The following is a 19,032-nucleotide window of genomic DNA, read 5'->3' on the forward strand; positions in this document are numbered from 1 at the left end:
TTTTAGAAATTTCATTGGGTTAGTTGTTAAAGGATTACACTAATTGTTTCGAGCACATTTTAAAGTTTCACTGATATTAAGTTCTACGTTTTACGAGTAGTATCAAAAGTGTTCCCCAAAAAAATTGATTGTCTGTAAATTCGGTTTACGGACGATAGTTTAACGTAACAATGTCATAACAAAACATTGATGAAATGATTGATCCGGAAGAAAATAAAATATATTCGGCCTGAGACTGAGCCGTAATATGTTTTTGCAACCAAACCATTTAGGCATTAAAAATATTATATTCTTTGTGAAAGAATTCTTTTTTATTTTTCTATCTTTTGGATGATAAAACATACCTCTGCATACTTTTATGAATAAAATTGAAAAATTGTTATTGAATTATCACTATTTTGTATGGATACAAAGAAGGAGTGAAATGAAATCTACAATTTAATTGATAAATTTACTTTTATTTGCATTCATTAATTCAAATATATTTATTACTTTTGTAGTGTCGCGCGCGCCGTATTTATTTTTACAAGTACAAAAATGACAGTATTGCAGCGGCCGGTATTCGATCCGACAACCTTTGAAAAAGTAGTCAGCGATGCTAACCGCACGGTCACGAGGCCATATTGAAAACAATTGTTTCAGATGTTATATATAGTTATAAAAATTTTGTTTTGTGTTATGGAAGTTTTAAAAACGTATGTAGTCCACCATGTTTATTTCTTATAGTGGTAGGTGGGAAATTAATAACTTACCGATTGTGCTGAAAATCGGTGGATGATCGTTAAATTACATAATATTAATAATTCAAACGACGAAAATATGATTGAAAAGTCAAATCGATGGTTGTTCCAATCGAGTGGAAGAGAGATGCCACGCATGCGTACAATGAGCATAACAGGACACATCCGTAGTGGGACATCCGTAGTGGGTCAATGTGCGTTACGGGACACTTTTTCGTGCGTGCAGACGGCGTTCATCGATTCATTAGACGTCACGTCAAAATAATATTGATATTAATTTCTATATAAATAAACTAATCATTACACACTTTCGAAACAGTGTCACCTACTCAATCAAAAACTGTGGGTGAGTTTGCGTGAAATTCCCTAGTAGTTTATCTAGACCATTACGAATAAAGTATCAGTATAGTTAGCCTACAAGTGTCCATTATACTTTTTTTGATAGTGATAAACATTAGAATTATTATCTCTGCGTTTTAGATCAGCGACAAGATATGGTTTAATTGCATGCAAAGTTTTTCTTATGGTCGAGAAGATATTTACAATTGTAGTGGATCTATACTGTTACCGAAATAATTTGTGCAAAATGATTGTTAAGATCTGTGTGAAACAGGGTTTGAAAGAAAAGCCCAAATAATTAATTTATGTGTTGCATTTTCAATTACTACGCTAAATTTTACATAAATATGTCTGTCTGCAAAAGATGACAATTTACTGAATGCGCCTGCCTCTAGTCAGCCCGTGTCGACTCACCACTATCCACCAACACAAGTCTGCCGCTACTCACATGTATCGCCTCATTTACATGCATCACTTACACACATTGAAACTAACACGTTTATTTCTACACGTGCATTTAAAAATCCCTTTCAGCACAGCTTACAGGCTTAGGTAGATTTCAAAGTACCTCTTTATTCTAGAAATATTTTGGTAACTTCTATAAACTTCTGGAACAATTTTAGTACTTAATTTACATAACTTATTTATGTTCTATAATATTACAAAATGATCTACAAATATTTGCTCACTTTCCATGTAGCGAAAATATTACGAATATTTTTAACTCAGTGTATCTAATATTGAATAGCGTAGAACTAATTTCAAATTATATGCCAACTAAGGAAATTATTTAATTTTTTAAGACTTTAAACACTATTTTCCATCCCTTGCAGTAATAACGTGGTCATATAAATATTTCCTTTGCACCAAGGTTCAAGATAATATTAAGATGGTTTAAAATAAATTTCGATCGAATTCGATACTAAGACAGTTTTGAATTTATTTAAATTTCAACCTCTGTTCATACAGTAATTATTCATTTCAATAAAAAATGTTTCAGTCAAAATTATAGACAAAGTTTAGGATGTATCCAATAAATTATAACGTATATGATAGAATATCTATTTAAATAAAAATATTATTTTTTACTTTCAAACCATGTTATTTACACCTCTGCATTAATAGTTAGTTGGATAAAAATTAATTTTAATATTAGTTTTAGACAATATTTCGAAAGTTAAACAAAAATAAGATTCGATAGTGTACATGGTAGGGAAGTTTTATTTTATTTATTTTCTTATTCCAACACCAGGTTTTTTCAACCCCTTGCCATAATGGTTTGTAGGCCTATGTATTATCAAAAATTGTTTTAGACAAAAGTTTTAGATAAACATTATAAGATTTACAAGCCATTTGTACGGATTTTATAGTGTTCCTTCTAAGGGAATTATGAAATATTTGTCATTCAACGCCTGTTTATTCCACCACTTGCAGTCATGGTAGGTCGTATAAAAATTATTTTAGTCAAAAGTCGTAGCTAATAATTCAAGTTTTTACAATAAATTAGAATAAACTTGATAGTGTATATGGTATGGAAATTGTGATTTTTTTAATTCTAATTTTATTTGAACCCCCTGCAGTAATAGATTATCTTATTAAAAATTGTTTCAGACAAAAGTATTACATAAAAATTATAAGATTTACAAACTATATGAATGAATTCAGTTTTGTCCTTACTAAGGTAGTTATGAATTGTTATTGTCTTCCAAACCTTGTTTTTTTCCACCCCTTGCAGTTATGTTTGGTCGAATAAAAAATTGTTTCTGGCAAAAGTTTTAGATAATATTCATGCGATTTACAAACAATTCTAACGGCTTTAATAGTGTGCAAATTAAGGGCGATATGAATTTGTTTGTCTTTCAACCCCTGTTTTTTTTTTCTACCCCTTGCATTAATGGTTGTTCATATAACAAATAATTTCAAACGAAAGTAGAAAATAATATTTGTATGTTTTACAATAAAAAGAGGTGGGTTTAATGGTGTACGAGGTATGGTTTTAATGATTTTTTTGTTATTTGAAACTCTTTTTCCCTAGTATAAATGAATTGTTTTAGCAAAAATTGTTTCAGACAAAAGTTTTGGATAAAAATTATGAGATTTACAAACACTTTTAACGAATTCAATGGTGTGCCTATGAACAGAGTTATGCTTTTTTGTCCTCCAACCCTTGATTTTTCTACTCCTCGCAGTTATGGTTGGTCAAAACAAAAATGTTTTTAGACCAAAGATTTTGGTATTATTCTTATCTACGAGTTATAATAAGTTCAAACTTATGTGATATTCATCATATTATGGTAGTTATAGCTATTTTTTCTGTTTTTCAAAAAAAACCTTACCCATTTCTAGTCCTTTGGTCGGATATTGCCCATTAACGAACTTGAACTAGATTTTCCATGTTTATATCATTCTATGTATCAGTTTGGGAGTGATTTTTTTAATTACGACTCTTATCGTGTCCACTATATATATAAACTTTTGAGTTTACGATGGGGAGTTTCAAAACATAGAATCTGGCAAAAAAATAAATACGGTTTTATGAGAGATTCCAAAATATTTACAACGTAATAAACCCATTATAGTCTCTTATAATTTGCTGACGTCCATGTCACAAACCAATTGAGATACGTATGTTTATCCAGAATATCTACCTAATGAAGGTTTATAAAACTAATCCCTGCCATAAATTTTAGACTAACAGTAACGTACAACTAGAACAGATAAGGACTGTTCTTAAGGAGAAAATAAATTGGAAGTTATATAGGATGCAATATATTGTATTTTTGTAACATATTTCCTATTATGAATTGATATAGATTGTAAGTAGCTTATTAAAGCCCTATCTTAATTACCAAGGAATCGACTCCTAAAACATTTAGGATGGGTTTCCAAACTAATTGTACGTTATGCACGCACACACAGAGATTATCACAGAGAAATATGGAAGTGTCAGTTCGGAAATAATCTTCATATGAACGCACTTCCAAAATATTAATAACCGATCATAATTTTTTGTTTAACATTAAGTTAATGTTTCTAAAACACTCAAAATAATTTTAATATTTTGGGCATTAATTATAAACTATCCTGCACTATTATATAAAATGAAAATATATTTTATCGTTATTTCCAATGATGTTTTAACAATGTTACTAAGAAAAATGAATAACACTAACTTGTGAAAGTTATTTTGAGCTTAACTTACGTACACCTAGCTTGTATACAATAATTACGATCTCCATAAAATATTTTAGGACCTCAGCTGTTTATCTACTTTTTGCTATAACTCTTAGACCATTCCAATGGGTTTACTCCCGTTTTTCTTTGCTTAGGATCGAACAAAGGAAAGAAATCATTTTTAACAAGTGAATTTTTAAATAATTTTTGGAATTTTTCCCGAATTTTTAGCTTTATAATTAGAGAATTTTGAGATGGGGAAATTATAAGTTGGCGGACGCCACAATTATAAATTATTCCTGCACTCTAGCGAGCAAAAATTAAATTGATATTGGGGCTGCGCACTCTAGAAGAAGAAAACCAAATGGCCGCCATGACGACATACTGGCTGACGTATTATCTGCCTTGGCATTAGTGGTGGGTCAGTCTGCCGTTGGATTCCGAGGAGGAAGGATCCATCACCATTTTTAATCGTTTGACCTCGCCGGGTTTGAAGTAATAGACATTTTCATAATTTTTTTTAAAAATTTTATTATTTAAAAGTTTCATGAATTTTAAATTTTTTCCAGATTTTCTAGCATAAAAATTACGGATTGTAAAGATGGCGGCCATAAAGAAAAGTGCAACGTTACAGAATCCAAGATGGCGTGTTGATGTATCAAGAATTTTTTCTAATATTAATTAAATTGTAAATAAGATTTTTATATTTTATATTAATAAATTACATGTTTACTCTCGCCGGGAATCAAACCGAGGACCGAAATCAATTAAGGAACTAAACATTTGAAGTAAACATTTTTAAATATATTTTTCAGAATTATTTGGTCGAAATTTAAAGATTTCATTTTAATGTTCAAGGTCAAGGTCAAGGTCAAAACTACCCTCCAGAGGCTTATTGGAAGCTTGCTCATGGGTTATTTAAGCTTCGATGGGGAATTTAATTTTTTTTCTAAGGCAAATGTCCATTGAGGTTTTTGAACTTCGAATTTTTGAGGGAAAAAACGGGAAATTTTCTCTCAAAGCGGGAATTTTTCTCATGAAATAGGGAAATGTCTAGGGGTTTTAAGGAATTTGAGTCATTTATGAGGAAATTTGACGCCAAGATGGCCACCGTGACTTCACAATCCAAGATGGTGGACTGACAATCTCCATGCCTGTTTCCGGACCGACATTTTCATACTACTCTGAATATGTTTAGTAAATTCAAATGTCATAGTAGATAGTAATCCCAAGTTTTGAGGTACCTAAGAAACTGTTGATGATACATAGTCTTCTTCTCATATAACAGCTGTCCCGACAGTGCTGTGGTAGGACGCGCGGGTGATAAGCTCACGGGGTAATTTTGAAGTGGTCAAACCTCGTCACTGGAATTTTTTTAAACTTAATAATAGATTACTGGATTATAAATACTGTGCTTTAAGCTAATATACATGTATACGTGTTATTTGTTTAGCTTATTGCTATATTAATATTAAACACATATTTCAATCTATTAGATTGATTATTTCATCCTAGGCAAGTATATATATTTATATTTACTTAAAATTATATAAAATTAATTACATTTACTAGCATACGAAGGTCCACGAATTCGAAAAGGTATTAAAAAATAAAACTTTATGATAGTGCAACTATCCATTTAACATTTGTTATAATTTAATGCCATTAAACATGTTCTAAAACTTTATAGTATTACTGTTTAATGAAATTTTAAAAAATGGGCAGTATTTTAATACAATTTCTTGTTTCAACTAAGGTCCAATGGAATTAAGAATTGGTACTTTAGTATTAATTATGATTAACTCCTATTTGATGATTTTAAATCATGAAAATGTTGTATTATTTGTACTGGATGTTGGGTTCTCTGTGTTATACACTCTTTATTATTCCAAAATTACTTTTACACAGTTTTTTCCTTTATTCTAACTTTTAACTCCGCAGTCCTTCCATTCTTTCTTTCTCTAATCAAAGAAAGCTCATGTTTTATACACAAATATTATTCGTGGTGATTTTGTCTGTCTTTGAATTCACTCATAATACAAAAATATATCAAATCTGTGAATACTTACTGTTGCATGATCACATTGAGTTATGTTACTATTTGTTTCGTTTAATTTAAAATAATATATGTTTCACCAATAATACCTAACTAAAATATTAACCGATAATTATAAATTCCATTAAAATCAAACCTCATGACTTAGCAGTTTGGCGCCACGTAAAACTACTTATCTTTATTTTTTTCTTTGAATTATACTGCATAGAATCGATTTTCCTAAATATTTCACTGTTGTTAAATATTGTGAACATTGTTGAAATGTAAATTCCGCTATCATTAATTTTTCAAGTACTGCCGTATCTAAGTACAAGAAAAGTTAATTTGTATGGGAAAGTCGTTATCTAATCATTAATCACGAAAGGATATTTTCTGTTTTAATTTCTTTATGATTAAACAGTTGCATTTTAACTCACGTGACCTAGCAAAAGAAGTAAGTCACTGATGCAGTAGGTTAGCTGCCACAACCTTACAAGGCGCGAGCTTTGTCAAAGAGAAAGGAAATGCTACTGAGCAAAATGGACCTCACAAAACTAAAACTTATTTCATAAGGTATATGGACTTGTCATGTAAACTATACCGGTAATTTTTATTTATAAAAATAAAAAATTCACGTAGGCCATGAGTTGTTAAAACTACTTTCTTAAATAAATTTTTCTTTAATCAATTTATGAAAAATAACGATTAAGTTTAAAGTATTATAAACTTAAAAAAAATAATAATATGCATTATTTATGAGTTGTGCTTTGGAAATATCTTAAAATATATTTTTTTTAATTTACCATATTTTTATAACGGACTAAAAAGTATAAAATTATTTCTCTAATCCCTATGAAGGATAAATCCATATACAGATTTCTAACATTTTCTAAATTATCCTGAAAATTCATACTTGGCAACTTTTGATAGCTATTAAAATACCTACTTGTAAGATTGGAAACGAAAAACATGGGGCGCATTCAGCAGATAAAAGATGCATTAATAGCTCAACTAACAATTTTATTGCATCGGAAATAATGTGAATCGATAATTAAATTATTTTATTGATAGCTACTCTCTACACTTTTTATAGTTATATATTGCAAATGCTCCATGTTTTTCGTTTCCAATCTTACAAATATTTTAATAGCTATCAAAAGTTGCCAAGTATGAATTTCCAGGATAATTTAGAAAAAAGTTAGAAATCTGTATATTGTTTATCCTTCATAACGATTAGATAAATTATTTTATACTTCTTAGTCCATTATAAAAACATGGTACATTATTTTTTTAATTTTATTATTATTTTATGCTTTTAAGGGTTATGTGAATGAAATTTTGGAATTGATTTTAAATACGTTGATGACGTCCTTACAGAGACATGCGATAAATTTCAGATATATTTCAGTCTTTTTTTCTTATGTTTATATCTGAAATAGAAAAAAATGTCATATCTACTTACCAATAATACATCAAACTATTCAATATTATTATTTTAGAAATAAAATAACGAAGCAAGCGAAAATATTTTTTTCCAAAGTTATATTCAAATATTAAAAACAATCAGTGTCAAATCAGTTTGTCAAAATTTTAAATATATGACTCTATTCATGATGCTTGAGGTCTTAATTGTCGCATACGTTTCATTTCCTTCATTGCATTTTCAATGCACGGTGTCTTGCCTGTGAGTTTCGAGCAGTCTAGCTCCACTATTCTCAATCCAGCCAATAATCTGACACGGCTTAACGCGACATATGCCTGTTCTTTAGCAAATAGTGCAGGTCCGAGGTATTCAACAGCATGATCCACTGTACATCCTTGCATTTTATGAACTGTGCAGGCCCAGCATAGTATTATTGGAAGTTGTGTTCGCTCGATTGTTCCATAGTTTTGAAGTGCTGAAAACTGTATTCATTTTGGCTTGATCAAATGAATACCATCTTTACCAAAGTCGATACGAACAGATGGAATGTCAGTGTCGTAGATCTGATCACGGCCAAACAAATCGAAAAAAAAAATCAATACAAAAGCGAGTCAGAGCTACACTCTATCGGCTAAAAATTTAAATCGTATATTGAACGTAATTCTTCTTCTTAATTTTTTTTATTGCTGCTGTTTTGTTCTCTTTATTTTTGTCTTCGTATTTTTCGTTTTCTTCATCTTTATCTCCTTCTTTTCGTTTTTCTTCATCTTTTTTTCTCAATTTCATGCATTGTCATCCACTTCTGAGCTTAGTACAAATTTCAAGTGTCTAGTCCATCGGGAAGTTAGTTTAAAAACAATTACATAATTCCACCCGGACAGACAAACAAGAAAGCGAGTTAATAAAAAAAACATGGTAAAATAATATTTGGACTAAGTGAATCTATTTTTTATTATATGGAGTTGGTCTGATTTTATTGTCCTATTTAATATTTGGATCTGCGTTTCAATGCGAGACCTTAAAAGGAAAAAAAAAAACCTTTTTGAAATATTTAAAAATGTTTATATATACATATCTACGAATAAGATTCATAGCTCAGAATAATGATGCAAAACCATTGTCTGATAATTTGACACTTATCTAGATAAAACTAATTGCTTGTAATTGTTACTGTGTGAGCCCGCCCTGCCGCGCCACGCCAGCTGCATAGAGCCGCGCCGACTGTAGATAAGGCCCAGAGCCGAGCCAGGCGTCGCTACGAGACGACACGCTCTCTGGAGGCAACATGGCGGCGCGCAGGGACATCGCACAGACACGTGAGCATCGAGCTGTCTGCACAGCGGCCGCGCACACCACCTGTGCGAAGTCGGCTCACTGTTGAAATAATACTGTTACTTTCAGCCACTTACATTTAGCGATATGTCCGACGTCTGTTGGAAGTGTGCGATAGTGTTAGCGAATAACTATATTAACTACCATGTGATTATCTCACGATACATGAAAAGCAATTTGTGTACACAGTTTTTCAAAATAAATTAATTTAGGATCTCTAAAAAAATTTAGTTTTCTATTCTTCTCACTTGATTTTTTTAAAGTCTTAATTAATAACTAATGACTTTTTGTAAGAAAGAAATATTTTTTTAAACAGGAATTACACATGAGAATTTTAATACCTAGACAACTTATTGCCAAAATATGGTTGATAAATAAATAAGAGTTTAAAAAACTAAAAAAACACGCTTTTATTGAAAATCCAACTAAAAAATAGAAAATAAATTTTAATAAATTTAATTTAAAAATAGTGTAAAATATAAAAAATGTATTTTATGTAAAAAAAACGTGGGGTGCATGGTGTCAATAGTTATAATTATTTTACTGAAAGATATGAGTAGAAGGATTATCATTTTGATAATATCTCAAAAAGCACCCCACGTTGAGACAGAGAATTGAAGAGGCTATTGCTTCCATTACTCCGGGCTTGTTAACCAAAGTGTGGAAAGAATTAAACCTTAGGTTGAATGTACGCCGTTTGACTAAACGTGCACATATTGTACATTTGGACGTGACAAAGTCTAATAAATCGATGAACGCCGGTTGCACGCACGAAAAAGTGTCCCATAACGCACATTGTCCCACTACGACGTGTCCCGTTACGCTCATTGTACGCTTGCGCCGCATCTATCTCTCTTCCACTCGATTGGAACAACCAGCCATTTGACTTTTCAATCATGTTTTCGTCGTTTAAATTATTAATATTATGTAATTTAACGATCGTCCACCGATTTTCAGCACAATCGGTACGGTTATTTAAAAGTAATGTTGAATTTTCAAATACGTTTTTGTACGAACAATGGTGTTTTACAGTTACACATAATAATTCAAATTACACCCGGGATCTTTTGCACAATGTTTTAAAAAATATTGTAACACATTATAAATAAGTTTCGTGTATTTGGAATGCGTATTTGTTATAAAATCGTATTACAAAAACGAAATAATATTATTCCCCTACGGTGCTGACATCTATGGTGATGGACGCGAACCGAACGAATCGTGAAATCTATCCGCTTTCCCGACAACAGGCACTCGTAAATACATATTTTCCTTTGTTTATCGCGATGGGCGTTGTTATCAATGAATTATAAATAACATTTCGTGCCCGGGGCCACAATTGCATATCAATTTGAGCACTGGAAGACATAAAAAAGTAAAATATTCTCGACGAATTTTAATCTCGGCCCCAGCGCACCACGAGCGTCTGGGTTGGATATTAAAGCCGATATTCTTTCTTAAACTTACTAATACTTATTTTATTATCTGCAAGGACATTTTTATTAAATTCTACGTTTAATTTCACGATGAACAAACTTCGTCGTTGAATGTGTAATTGCGAAAAAGCGTAAAACATTCTCGACGATCTTGAAGTTAAATAGCAAAAATGTATAAAAGTTATAAGTTTGTTAAAATAATCTCTTCGTTAAAGTAATAAACAAATTTGAATTAATGAGTGAAAATAAAAGTAAATTTATCAATTAAATTGTAGATTTAATTTCACTCATTCTTTATATCGATACAAAATAGTGATAATTCAATAAAAATGATTCAATTTTATTCATTAAAGTATGCAATCATTTCATCAATGTTTTGTTATGACGTTGTCACGTTAAACTATCGTCCGTAAACCGACTTTACAGACAACCAATTTTTTTAAGATGTTTGATGTATTATTTGTTGTAAAAAGTCTAAATTAAACTGTTATAATATGCCATTGAATCTGGGACATGCTTATATGGACATCCTGTACTTTAAGACCAATAAATACACTGCAATGCAAGAGAACTCGTGTAATGTAATTGAGCTTTAACAGGGCCTGCCTACCTGGAATTACTGTTATACTGTTACTTACGTTTATCAGATGCAAGAAAACGTTAAGGGCGACAACAGCAATGCGCATCTGGCACACATCACCTAACTTGACTTTTAGGCGTGTGCCTATAATTGTATAGCTAATAGAAATTCATACATTTGTCATACTTTAACAAGATTATTATAACTCTATTAATGTTTGACTAGCACATGACACATTAAAAATCGTTAAAGGGATTTTTATTTATTGTTATTTATACTAAGCATTTATTAAATTTAAAATTTGAGCGAATCTTCCATTACTTGCCAGTGATGTATAGCATCTAACCTCGGTAACAAGCAATTTAATGTGTTATAATGTTATAATATGAAACTCGCACACGAAATATATAGTATAATTCTTTAAATTAATGTCGACCGTAATAATTATACGCAAATTGTGTTTTCAACTACATTATTTCTGGACGCGATCCACACGTGACTTCCGCACCCGCCGCTAGAATTCGCTGCCGGAGCAGCTAAGTCGAGTATTGATTCATTCGATTTGCAGACACAAATTTTAAACTATATAATAAAACGGCTCCGATAAAAGCGAAACAGATTTGAAAAAATACTTAACCCCAGCTTTGGACCTGATTTTTGACAAGAACTTTTATTAAAACAATGTTGTTAACATTCATTAAACAGTTAATACTATAAAATTTCCCTTTATCTTTGTAATCTTTTGTTCACGCTATCCACCATAGATAGCAGCTCCGTGGTTGATATACATTTCCTTTCCATGCAACTTCCGTTCCATTCACGAAATTCCTCCCACAAAATGCCGTATACCAAGAACTAAAATATTTCACATCAAAAATGAGCAACAAAGTTAAGAAAAACACTTTCAAGAAATTTATTATATACATTGGTTGTATATTTTTCTATTTATAAATTATCATGGACAATTTAACTGTCTTTAAAGAAATATTTTCCAAAAAAAAACTGCATAGTTTCAACAACATTTGTATACAGCCACCCAACCAACATGATAAATCTGCTGAAAAAATAATATATCTCTATATTAAAGTATCGGGTACTCTTACAGCTACCCTCATAAAATAAATTCGATTGAACTTAAGTCAGTAAAGCTATCTATTTATACATATATATTTATTTCAGGTTTGAATAAGTACCAACACTCCAAAAAGAAAAGAAAAATAACTAATAATATTTTTCTACATGTAATCAATATGCTTTTTTCTAACATAGAAGAGTACCAACACAAATTTTCGACAAACATCTTGAAGTTTCATTGGAGAAAGACGACTGTAACCCCGGGAAAGTTCTTTTGAACGACATCGCAAGCTTCGTTTCCGTCAACGAACAGTAGACGTTCACTAAAATTACTGCTTGCGTATACACTCCAATATTTTACGGATCAAATTATTTATAAAATTACCTGATGTGGACATTATAAACTTCATTTTCAAATCTGAAAAAAAATTTTATGAGAGTAAATTTTTACGGTACGTGCGCACCATGCAAAGAAAATTTCACATGATGAAAAAAAGTGGCTTCATTTAAATAAATATTAGATATGTGTTTTTAAATCTTACACTTTAGTGATTGATTTTGAATACTAGTGCATATCATTAAAAATATTTATTGAAAAATATAAGTGAAATTATGTTCCCGCATGTATAATTTATTTGCATATAAATTTTTAAATTATTATTTGAATATAATACTAAAATTAATAAATAAGAATAAACATTAAGCATATTTATTGATTTTAATTAATAACTAAAATATCTAGATTTTTTAATAAATTAAATAAAAATATATATACAAATATTACATAATTATAATACATTAAAAAGGGGGTTGTCTGTAAAGTCGGTTTACGGATAATAATTTAACGTGATAACATCATAAGAAAACATTGATGAAAAATGGCATACTTTTTAATTTTCAAATATTATTTACAGTTTATGCAAATTTAATTTAAACAATTTGTTTAAATGTAATCACGAACAATTAGTTTAAAAGCCCGCCTTGATCTGTTTGATATTATAGAAGAATTTTTCGCAGGGTGGTTGGCCGGTTCTTGCACGCTTGGCTCAGGCGGAACGTGACAATTTTTCGTGCGTGCAGCCGGCGTTCATCGATTTATAAGACGTTATCACGTCAAAAAAATCTTTTCCAAGCGAAAAGAAATTTATTGTTACGAACGTGAGCAAGGCCGCGTCACGCGCAGGTGCAGCGCTAGCTGGCTGACAAGTGGCCGCCGCAACATGAGATGTGCAGTGTGCACCTGGGTCGCCGCTTCCCCTCCCTCCAGCCCTCCACTCACCGCGCGGCGCTGATAGCTAGACATTTGACACCTCGCAGCTAGCAGCCGCCGACACGTGTTTCGAGAGATGTCTGCCGTCGGGCCGGCGCGGAATGACGCGACTGGCCCCAGCCGCACTTGCGAATTCGAGAAGGCGGCTGGGCTTTATATATGCCTGGGATGCCAGCCTCGAGAGAGAGAGAGAGAGAGAGAGAGAGAGTAGAGTCAGAGTACAGACGGGAGCTTTCCCGCGGCGGAGTTTCCGGGGCGATAGTGCTGCGGGTGCGGCAGAGTGGCGAAGTCCTTAGACGAAGGTTCCAGGGCATGAGTTTAGTGGAGTCGGGAGTTTACCCGCGGCGGATTTTCCGGGCGATAGAGTGGCGAAGTCCCTGGACGAAGGTTCTTAGGGCGAATAGTTCAGTTCCGGGTTATAGTGTCGTGGGCGCGGCGGAGTTCCGAGCGAGGTTCCGAGCGAGGCGTCGAGCGGATCCTCGGCGAAGGCAAGTGCGTCGGCGGCGACCGAGTGCGACGACGGAGTCCCGCGGCGGAGATCCACGAGGGGTGCTGCGGTGAGAGTTGCGCCAGAGGTGCGGCCCAGCGAGGCGTGTGAATTGTAAAAATGAGTGACTGTGGAAGCAACATTATTTTTAAGTGCAATTGATTATTTGCCATTTTAGAAGATTAATTGTAAGTTACATAAGTAGTTGTCATCAATAAAACTTGTGCCGGAAATTAAGTATTTCGGCACGTGTTTTTTAAATTTTATCATAATATTAAATTATTTTTGGAAATAATTTTGTTCCCATAAGTCGACTGTACCACTACTCGCCCCTGGTCGACCTTAGTGCGTGCAAACTCCGACAGAGGGAATTATTTTACGATGGTTCACTTCGGGCCGGACGACGAGAGTTGCCGAAGGTTTCCGACGCCCCTCCACCGTCTAGGACGAAGTCCTTGTTTTAATTAGCGACGCGGCGCAGATGTGAGGGGACTCTTGCTCTGCACTCTGGAACGACCGCGTCGGTAGTCCGCTGATCGCGTTTCGGGCTCCGTCCAGTTAAATCAAAGCTGACGCCGAGCAACAGTACTAAGATATAGTCTGATCAGAAAAGGGATTCTTCCCTATTTACCTTTTGGTTTTTTATTTTAGTCATCTCAGTATAGCCTCTACGTAGTAATCCTAGTTTCTCCGCGAACCAAATTTCTTGTCTGGTGCCGCATATATATTGTTTTCTTTTAACCGCGACGTCAGCCGCGCATCGCCATCCATCTTCCGACCAGGCAACATGGCTGTGCCTAACAACTACTACCCTGTTTTGGTAAGTTCTCTCTTCGGTCCTTTGAACTTTGTCTCTCTTGCGGTCGTTTTCTGACCCGAACTTGTTCTGTCTGTGGTGCAGATCTAATTTTTTTTGGTTTGAACTGTCCACAGACAGGGTCCTAGTCCCCCCTCCCAAAGAGAAAGAAACCATCATGGGGAACTAAGCAAGCCCGGCGACCTCCAATTTTGAATTGGTAGTTTCGCCAGTAGAAGCCATCACTCCCGGCCTTTTCGCCATCAGCTACGAACCGCCAGAAAATCTTCAGTTTGTGAGAGCGAGTGCCAGTGAAATTTTTTTTGTTAATTTCCAAATGTAATTTCAGATATCAGATTCGAACCAGTTTAACAGTTTTGGTCTCTTCAGCCATCTCGAAATTGTATATGTGAAATGGTTATAATTAACCAATGATAAGCTAATATGGTGATTACAGATTATTGTAAAATGTTAAAACTTTACGGTTTCTTTAAGAATGATGGGTTGGAAAAATAATTTTCTATTCGCGGCCCGGGTCGGCAAATGATGAGGTAAACTGAGCTCTCTTTAATAATGGTTAAATTATAGAAGTGTTTTCTCTTTATAGCTTGTAACAGAAAGTCTTGAAAACAAACTTTGATTTTCAATAAAAGGATGCCTATAAACGTAACTGTTTGTTTTTATTACTTAAGGCAATAACGATCCATACTATGCTCCCAGGTCTTGATAGGGAGTTTACAAATTTTCGTTGGACCCACCCCGTGTCCGCCTCTGATGTTTAATTTTGTTCTTATTTTTTCTTTTCTGCCCGCCACTTCAAAGGCCTGTTTTGTCGACATCTTGTCAATATTAATAACAAGGACACGAGGGGCGTTTCAAACTGTAGTATGTAAGAAAATCTTTAATTGGGCTATCATTTACGAACCCGCGGTAAATCGTAACATTACGTTTGTTGTGACTGTGTTGGTAACGCATCTATTGAACAGATGCATTGTCCATAATGGGCACACAGTCTGCCATCTGTCGGACTGGCCTGTATTGTCCGGTATTGGTCTAGTGCCTGTGCGCGTGCTGCAGGCGGGACGAAGGTGCCCGCGCGCTACGTGTTCGCCGGGGTGCGGGTGCTGACGGTGGTGATCAGCGCGCTGCAGTACGGCTGCACGAGCCTCGCCATCACCAGCATGGTGCGGAGCCCCGCGCCACCCAGCACCACCAGCAACACCACCAACTACACGCGTCCCTCCGCAGACGTGTGCGCCGCGCGACCAGAGCACAGCGACGCCTCAGCGGCCGAGGAGAAGGCAAGATGTTGGGCTGGGCTCGTGTTGCGGTGACGTACGGATGCAATCAGTTACCGAGCACCTGAAAACAACCAAGTTCCGAGACACTTCATCGACAAACTATTCAACTTATAAGTAGGGACCGGAAAAATTCGCGTTTTCAGTGACCTCTAGGATAGACTCCATGATCCTCTATGTACTTGTGCAGATTTCACCTGCTGATTGGCTACTGACTCGTGACACCTGTTGACTGGAATTCTTGTGATTAGCTGTTTCTTTTGTCGAGCGTTTTTCATTGTTCCAGAGTCCTTCAGATAAACTGTGGCCCAATCACTGAAGCAGCAAGAAAGGCAAATGTGTTTGGATTCTAGCCTATCGCGAAATGAACCCGCGAATTTTTCAGGTCTCTACTTATAAGAAAGGGAGATGACTCAGTATCACTGGTTGATTTTCACTCTGATGTATAAGTACAACGCTTTTTGTTCCTAGGTTTCTGGTACAAAGTGTTTTCAATATTCAAAAATTTCTTGTGCTACATTACCGTTGTGAATATTATGCCTTAGCCATGGATCGAGTGTACTTGTTGTTTAATAACTCGCCAACCAAAATATTCTCTCCAGTTTAATTTACTGATCAATTTTTGTCAGATTCTGGAGTGGAATCTAGAAATTTCTGATTGTCAACCTAATCACGATTTATATGCTAATCTTAAAAAATAAATTGTGTCATGTGGTCCTTGGTACTTAAAGTAAAAACTTAAACACAGCTAAAATTTGAGTGCTCAAATAGCCTTCAGGCCCTTCCGAAAATAAGAATTGTACATCAAATAAAAAAAAACATGCTCTTATAAAAGTGAAGATTTACCACGTCATTCCAACCAATCTACAATATTTATATCAATTTCCATATAAACATTTTTTCGCAATACAATAACCCTATAATGCACGAAAGAAACAGCGTATGTTTATTAATTATTCAAGATATTATTTTAGACATACGCCATTGCTGGTGGTATTATGCGTCATAAGATACCTAAATAACGGAAGAAAAAGATGAAAAATACAGAATAGATGAACATCAAACACATAGAAAACAACTAAAAACAGCCAATGTCACAAAAAAAAAAGAAAGACATAAGCAGCACAGAAAATTCCCGGGCAGAAATTAGTCAAAAATATAATTTAAGTACAGACGGATACAGCGTGCGAAAACTACGAGACAGTAGCAACAACGACACTAAATAAAGGGGGGAAAAGACCTTAAAATACTCAGAGACAAACTTTAGACCATAAGACGTATATTTAGTTTTAAACTTATGCTTTCATTCAATTAAACATATTCTAGACACGTTCATATTTTGTGAAGACGAATCCACGTCTGGAGTTTTCGGAAGGAATTTGGACTCACCCAGTACACTGTTATATATTACAGTAAATTTATGGACTTTTCAAAGAAGATTTAAACTCAAAATAGCGAAGAATTATTCGTAATATTAAATAAATGAATCTTCGCAGAAAATACGCAGTGTCGTATCCGAGCGGCGAGGATTTCTATTAGGCAGCGATGTTGCGGGTAAGCGAGTGAAGTTTTAAGCAATAACTTTAACTCGTGTAATACTATGTTCTCTTTTATTAGACTCTGCATCGGTGTTATCTTACAATGATCATAAACTTCTTAATTCACTATTATGCTTGCTATTGGCAGCCAAGCCATGGAGGTTGTGAAGTAGGTATCTACCTTAACTGCTTCCAGTACTTCCTGCCAAGCGCTCGGACCCTGCTTGGTCCCTACTTTACGACTGTTCTCCTCCAGCTTCTACGAAAGACTCTGTCGACCCCGATAGCTTCCTCTGCCTTTACTCCTACTCTGTAACAACCTCGTGACCCCTGGTTCTGTAAACATGGTTGCTCACATGTTTGCACTCCCAGGCCAAGAGGCTGTGTGTTATTTACCCAAGTTCCGCTACTGGTTCATGGTGCATTTCCTGTTGTCCCATGGCTTCAGGCTCCCGAGGATAAACTATTGACTCTGTACACACTCAGTCATCCCGACAACATTAGCCCTGGCTTCGCTTGCCCGACAGCCCAAGTAGCTAATACATTAACTAAAATTAATACACATAACTCAATAAATACCGTATAAGTTTCACATATATCACAGCAGTATTTAGACTTTTGATTTTCATGTTTTGTTCTAAGCAAGGGTGGACAAAAACAGTTTTTTTTTTAAATTGTAGACTTACCCAGATTTGAAAGTTCTGTTACTACATGAAGAATATTCTTTTGAATTAAGTTCAAATTAAGTTAACTTAGTTTCCGTAAATTTACGAAGATCCTTGGATAATTTTAAAGTGAAACTTCCTTGCTGAGGTGGCTTCAATTTTCGAGCGTTACGAAAATTCCTATCTCTCTAGGGGAATAGTTAGATACGTAGAGGGGGAACCGGGTTAGTATGGCAATAGTTATGTGCGTAGTGGAGGAATTGGTAGAGGATGCGGTAGGGAAGAGGTAGAAATGACGCAGCATACTTGAATACTGGCATGCTTGCACACTCCTATACTTGCGTACTTATACAGTTGCATAATTGCACACTTTAATACGTGTACATTTGTATGTACACGCAACGTTTTCAGCAACGATTTACCTGCGCAGGTCACATCGTTGTAGAAAAGACGTAGCGTGTAGACAGGAACTGCGCAGTTTTGTGAACTGCGCGGAGACGGAACACGGAGAAGGAAAACTGTCCGCGCAGTTTAGTCGACCTGCACAGATTTGTCGTAGCGTGTGGACACTTCCTCCGTCTTCTCCGTACACGGGGCTCAGTTCTTCCTCGGTATTTGTGCCGGAACAGTGTAATCTGTTCAACGATGACCGTTTTGCGACAGTGTTCACGTGAATTTCTAACAGAGTTCATTGGTCTGTACAAGTCCTTTCCGTGTTTGTGGCGGGTCAAATCAAAAGAATATAGCGATAGGGACAAAAAAAGTCAAGCGTATGAAGCACTTGTGCAAAAATAAAAAGAGGTTGACATCGCGGCTTACAGATATAAAATCACAAAACAAACATT

General features: G+C 34.7%; 2 protein-coding genes across 3 annotated transcripts in view; one reads left to right on the forward strand and one right to left on the reverse strand.

Annotated features, from left to right (window-relative positions):
- Window positions 1-8,998, reverse strand: part of LOC134533458 (nascent polypeptide-associated complex subunit alpha, muscle-specific form-like) — a 41,019-nt gene extending 32,021 nt beyond the window's left edge. The window contains exon 1 of the mRNA XM_063370983.1: window positions 8,883-8,998. Within this exon, the coding sequence (XP_063227053.1) occupies window positions 8,883-8,998 (116 nt within the window). The remainder of the gene's footprint in view (window positions 1-8,882) is intronic.
- The window catches only part of LOC134533560 (sialin-like), a 111,217-nt gene continuing 101,124 nt past the window's right edge, over window positions 8,940-19,032 (forward strand). For both annotated transcript variants that reach the window (XM_063371097.1, XM_063371098.1), the window contains exons 1-2: window positions 8,940-9,027; window positions 15,764-15,987. In XM_063371097.1, the coding sequence (XP_063227167.1) occupies window positions 8,997-9,027; window positions 15,764-15,987 (255 nt within the window). In that variant the 5' untranslated portion in view covers window positions 8,940-8,996. The remainder of the gene's footprint in view (window positions 9,028-15,763; window positions 15,988-19,032) is intronic.

Source organism: Bacillus rossius, chromosome 6 (assembly GCF_032445375.1).
Source record: "Bacillus rossius redtenbacheri isolate Brsri chromosome 6, Brsri_v3, whole genome shotgun sequence".
Classification (NCBI taxonomy): domain Eukaryota; kingdom Metazoa; phylum Arthropoda; class Insecta; order Phasmatodea; family Bacillidae; genus Bacillus; species Bacillus rossius.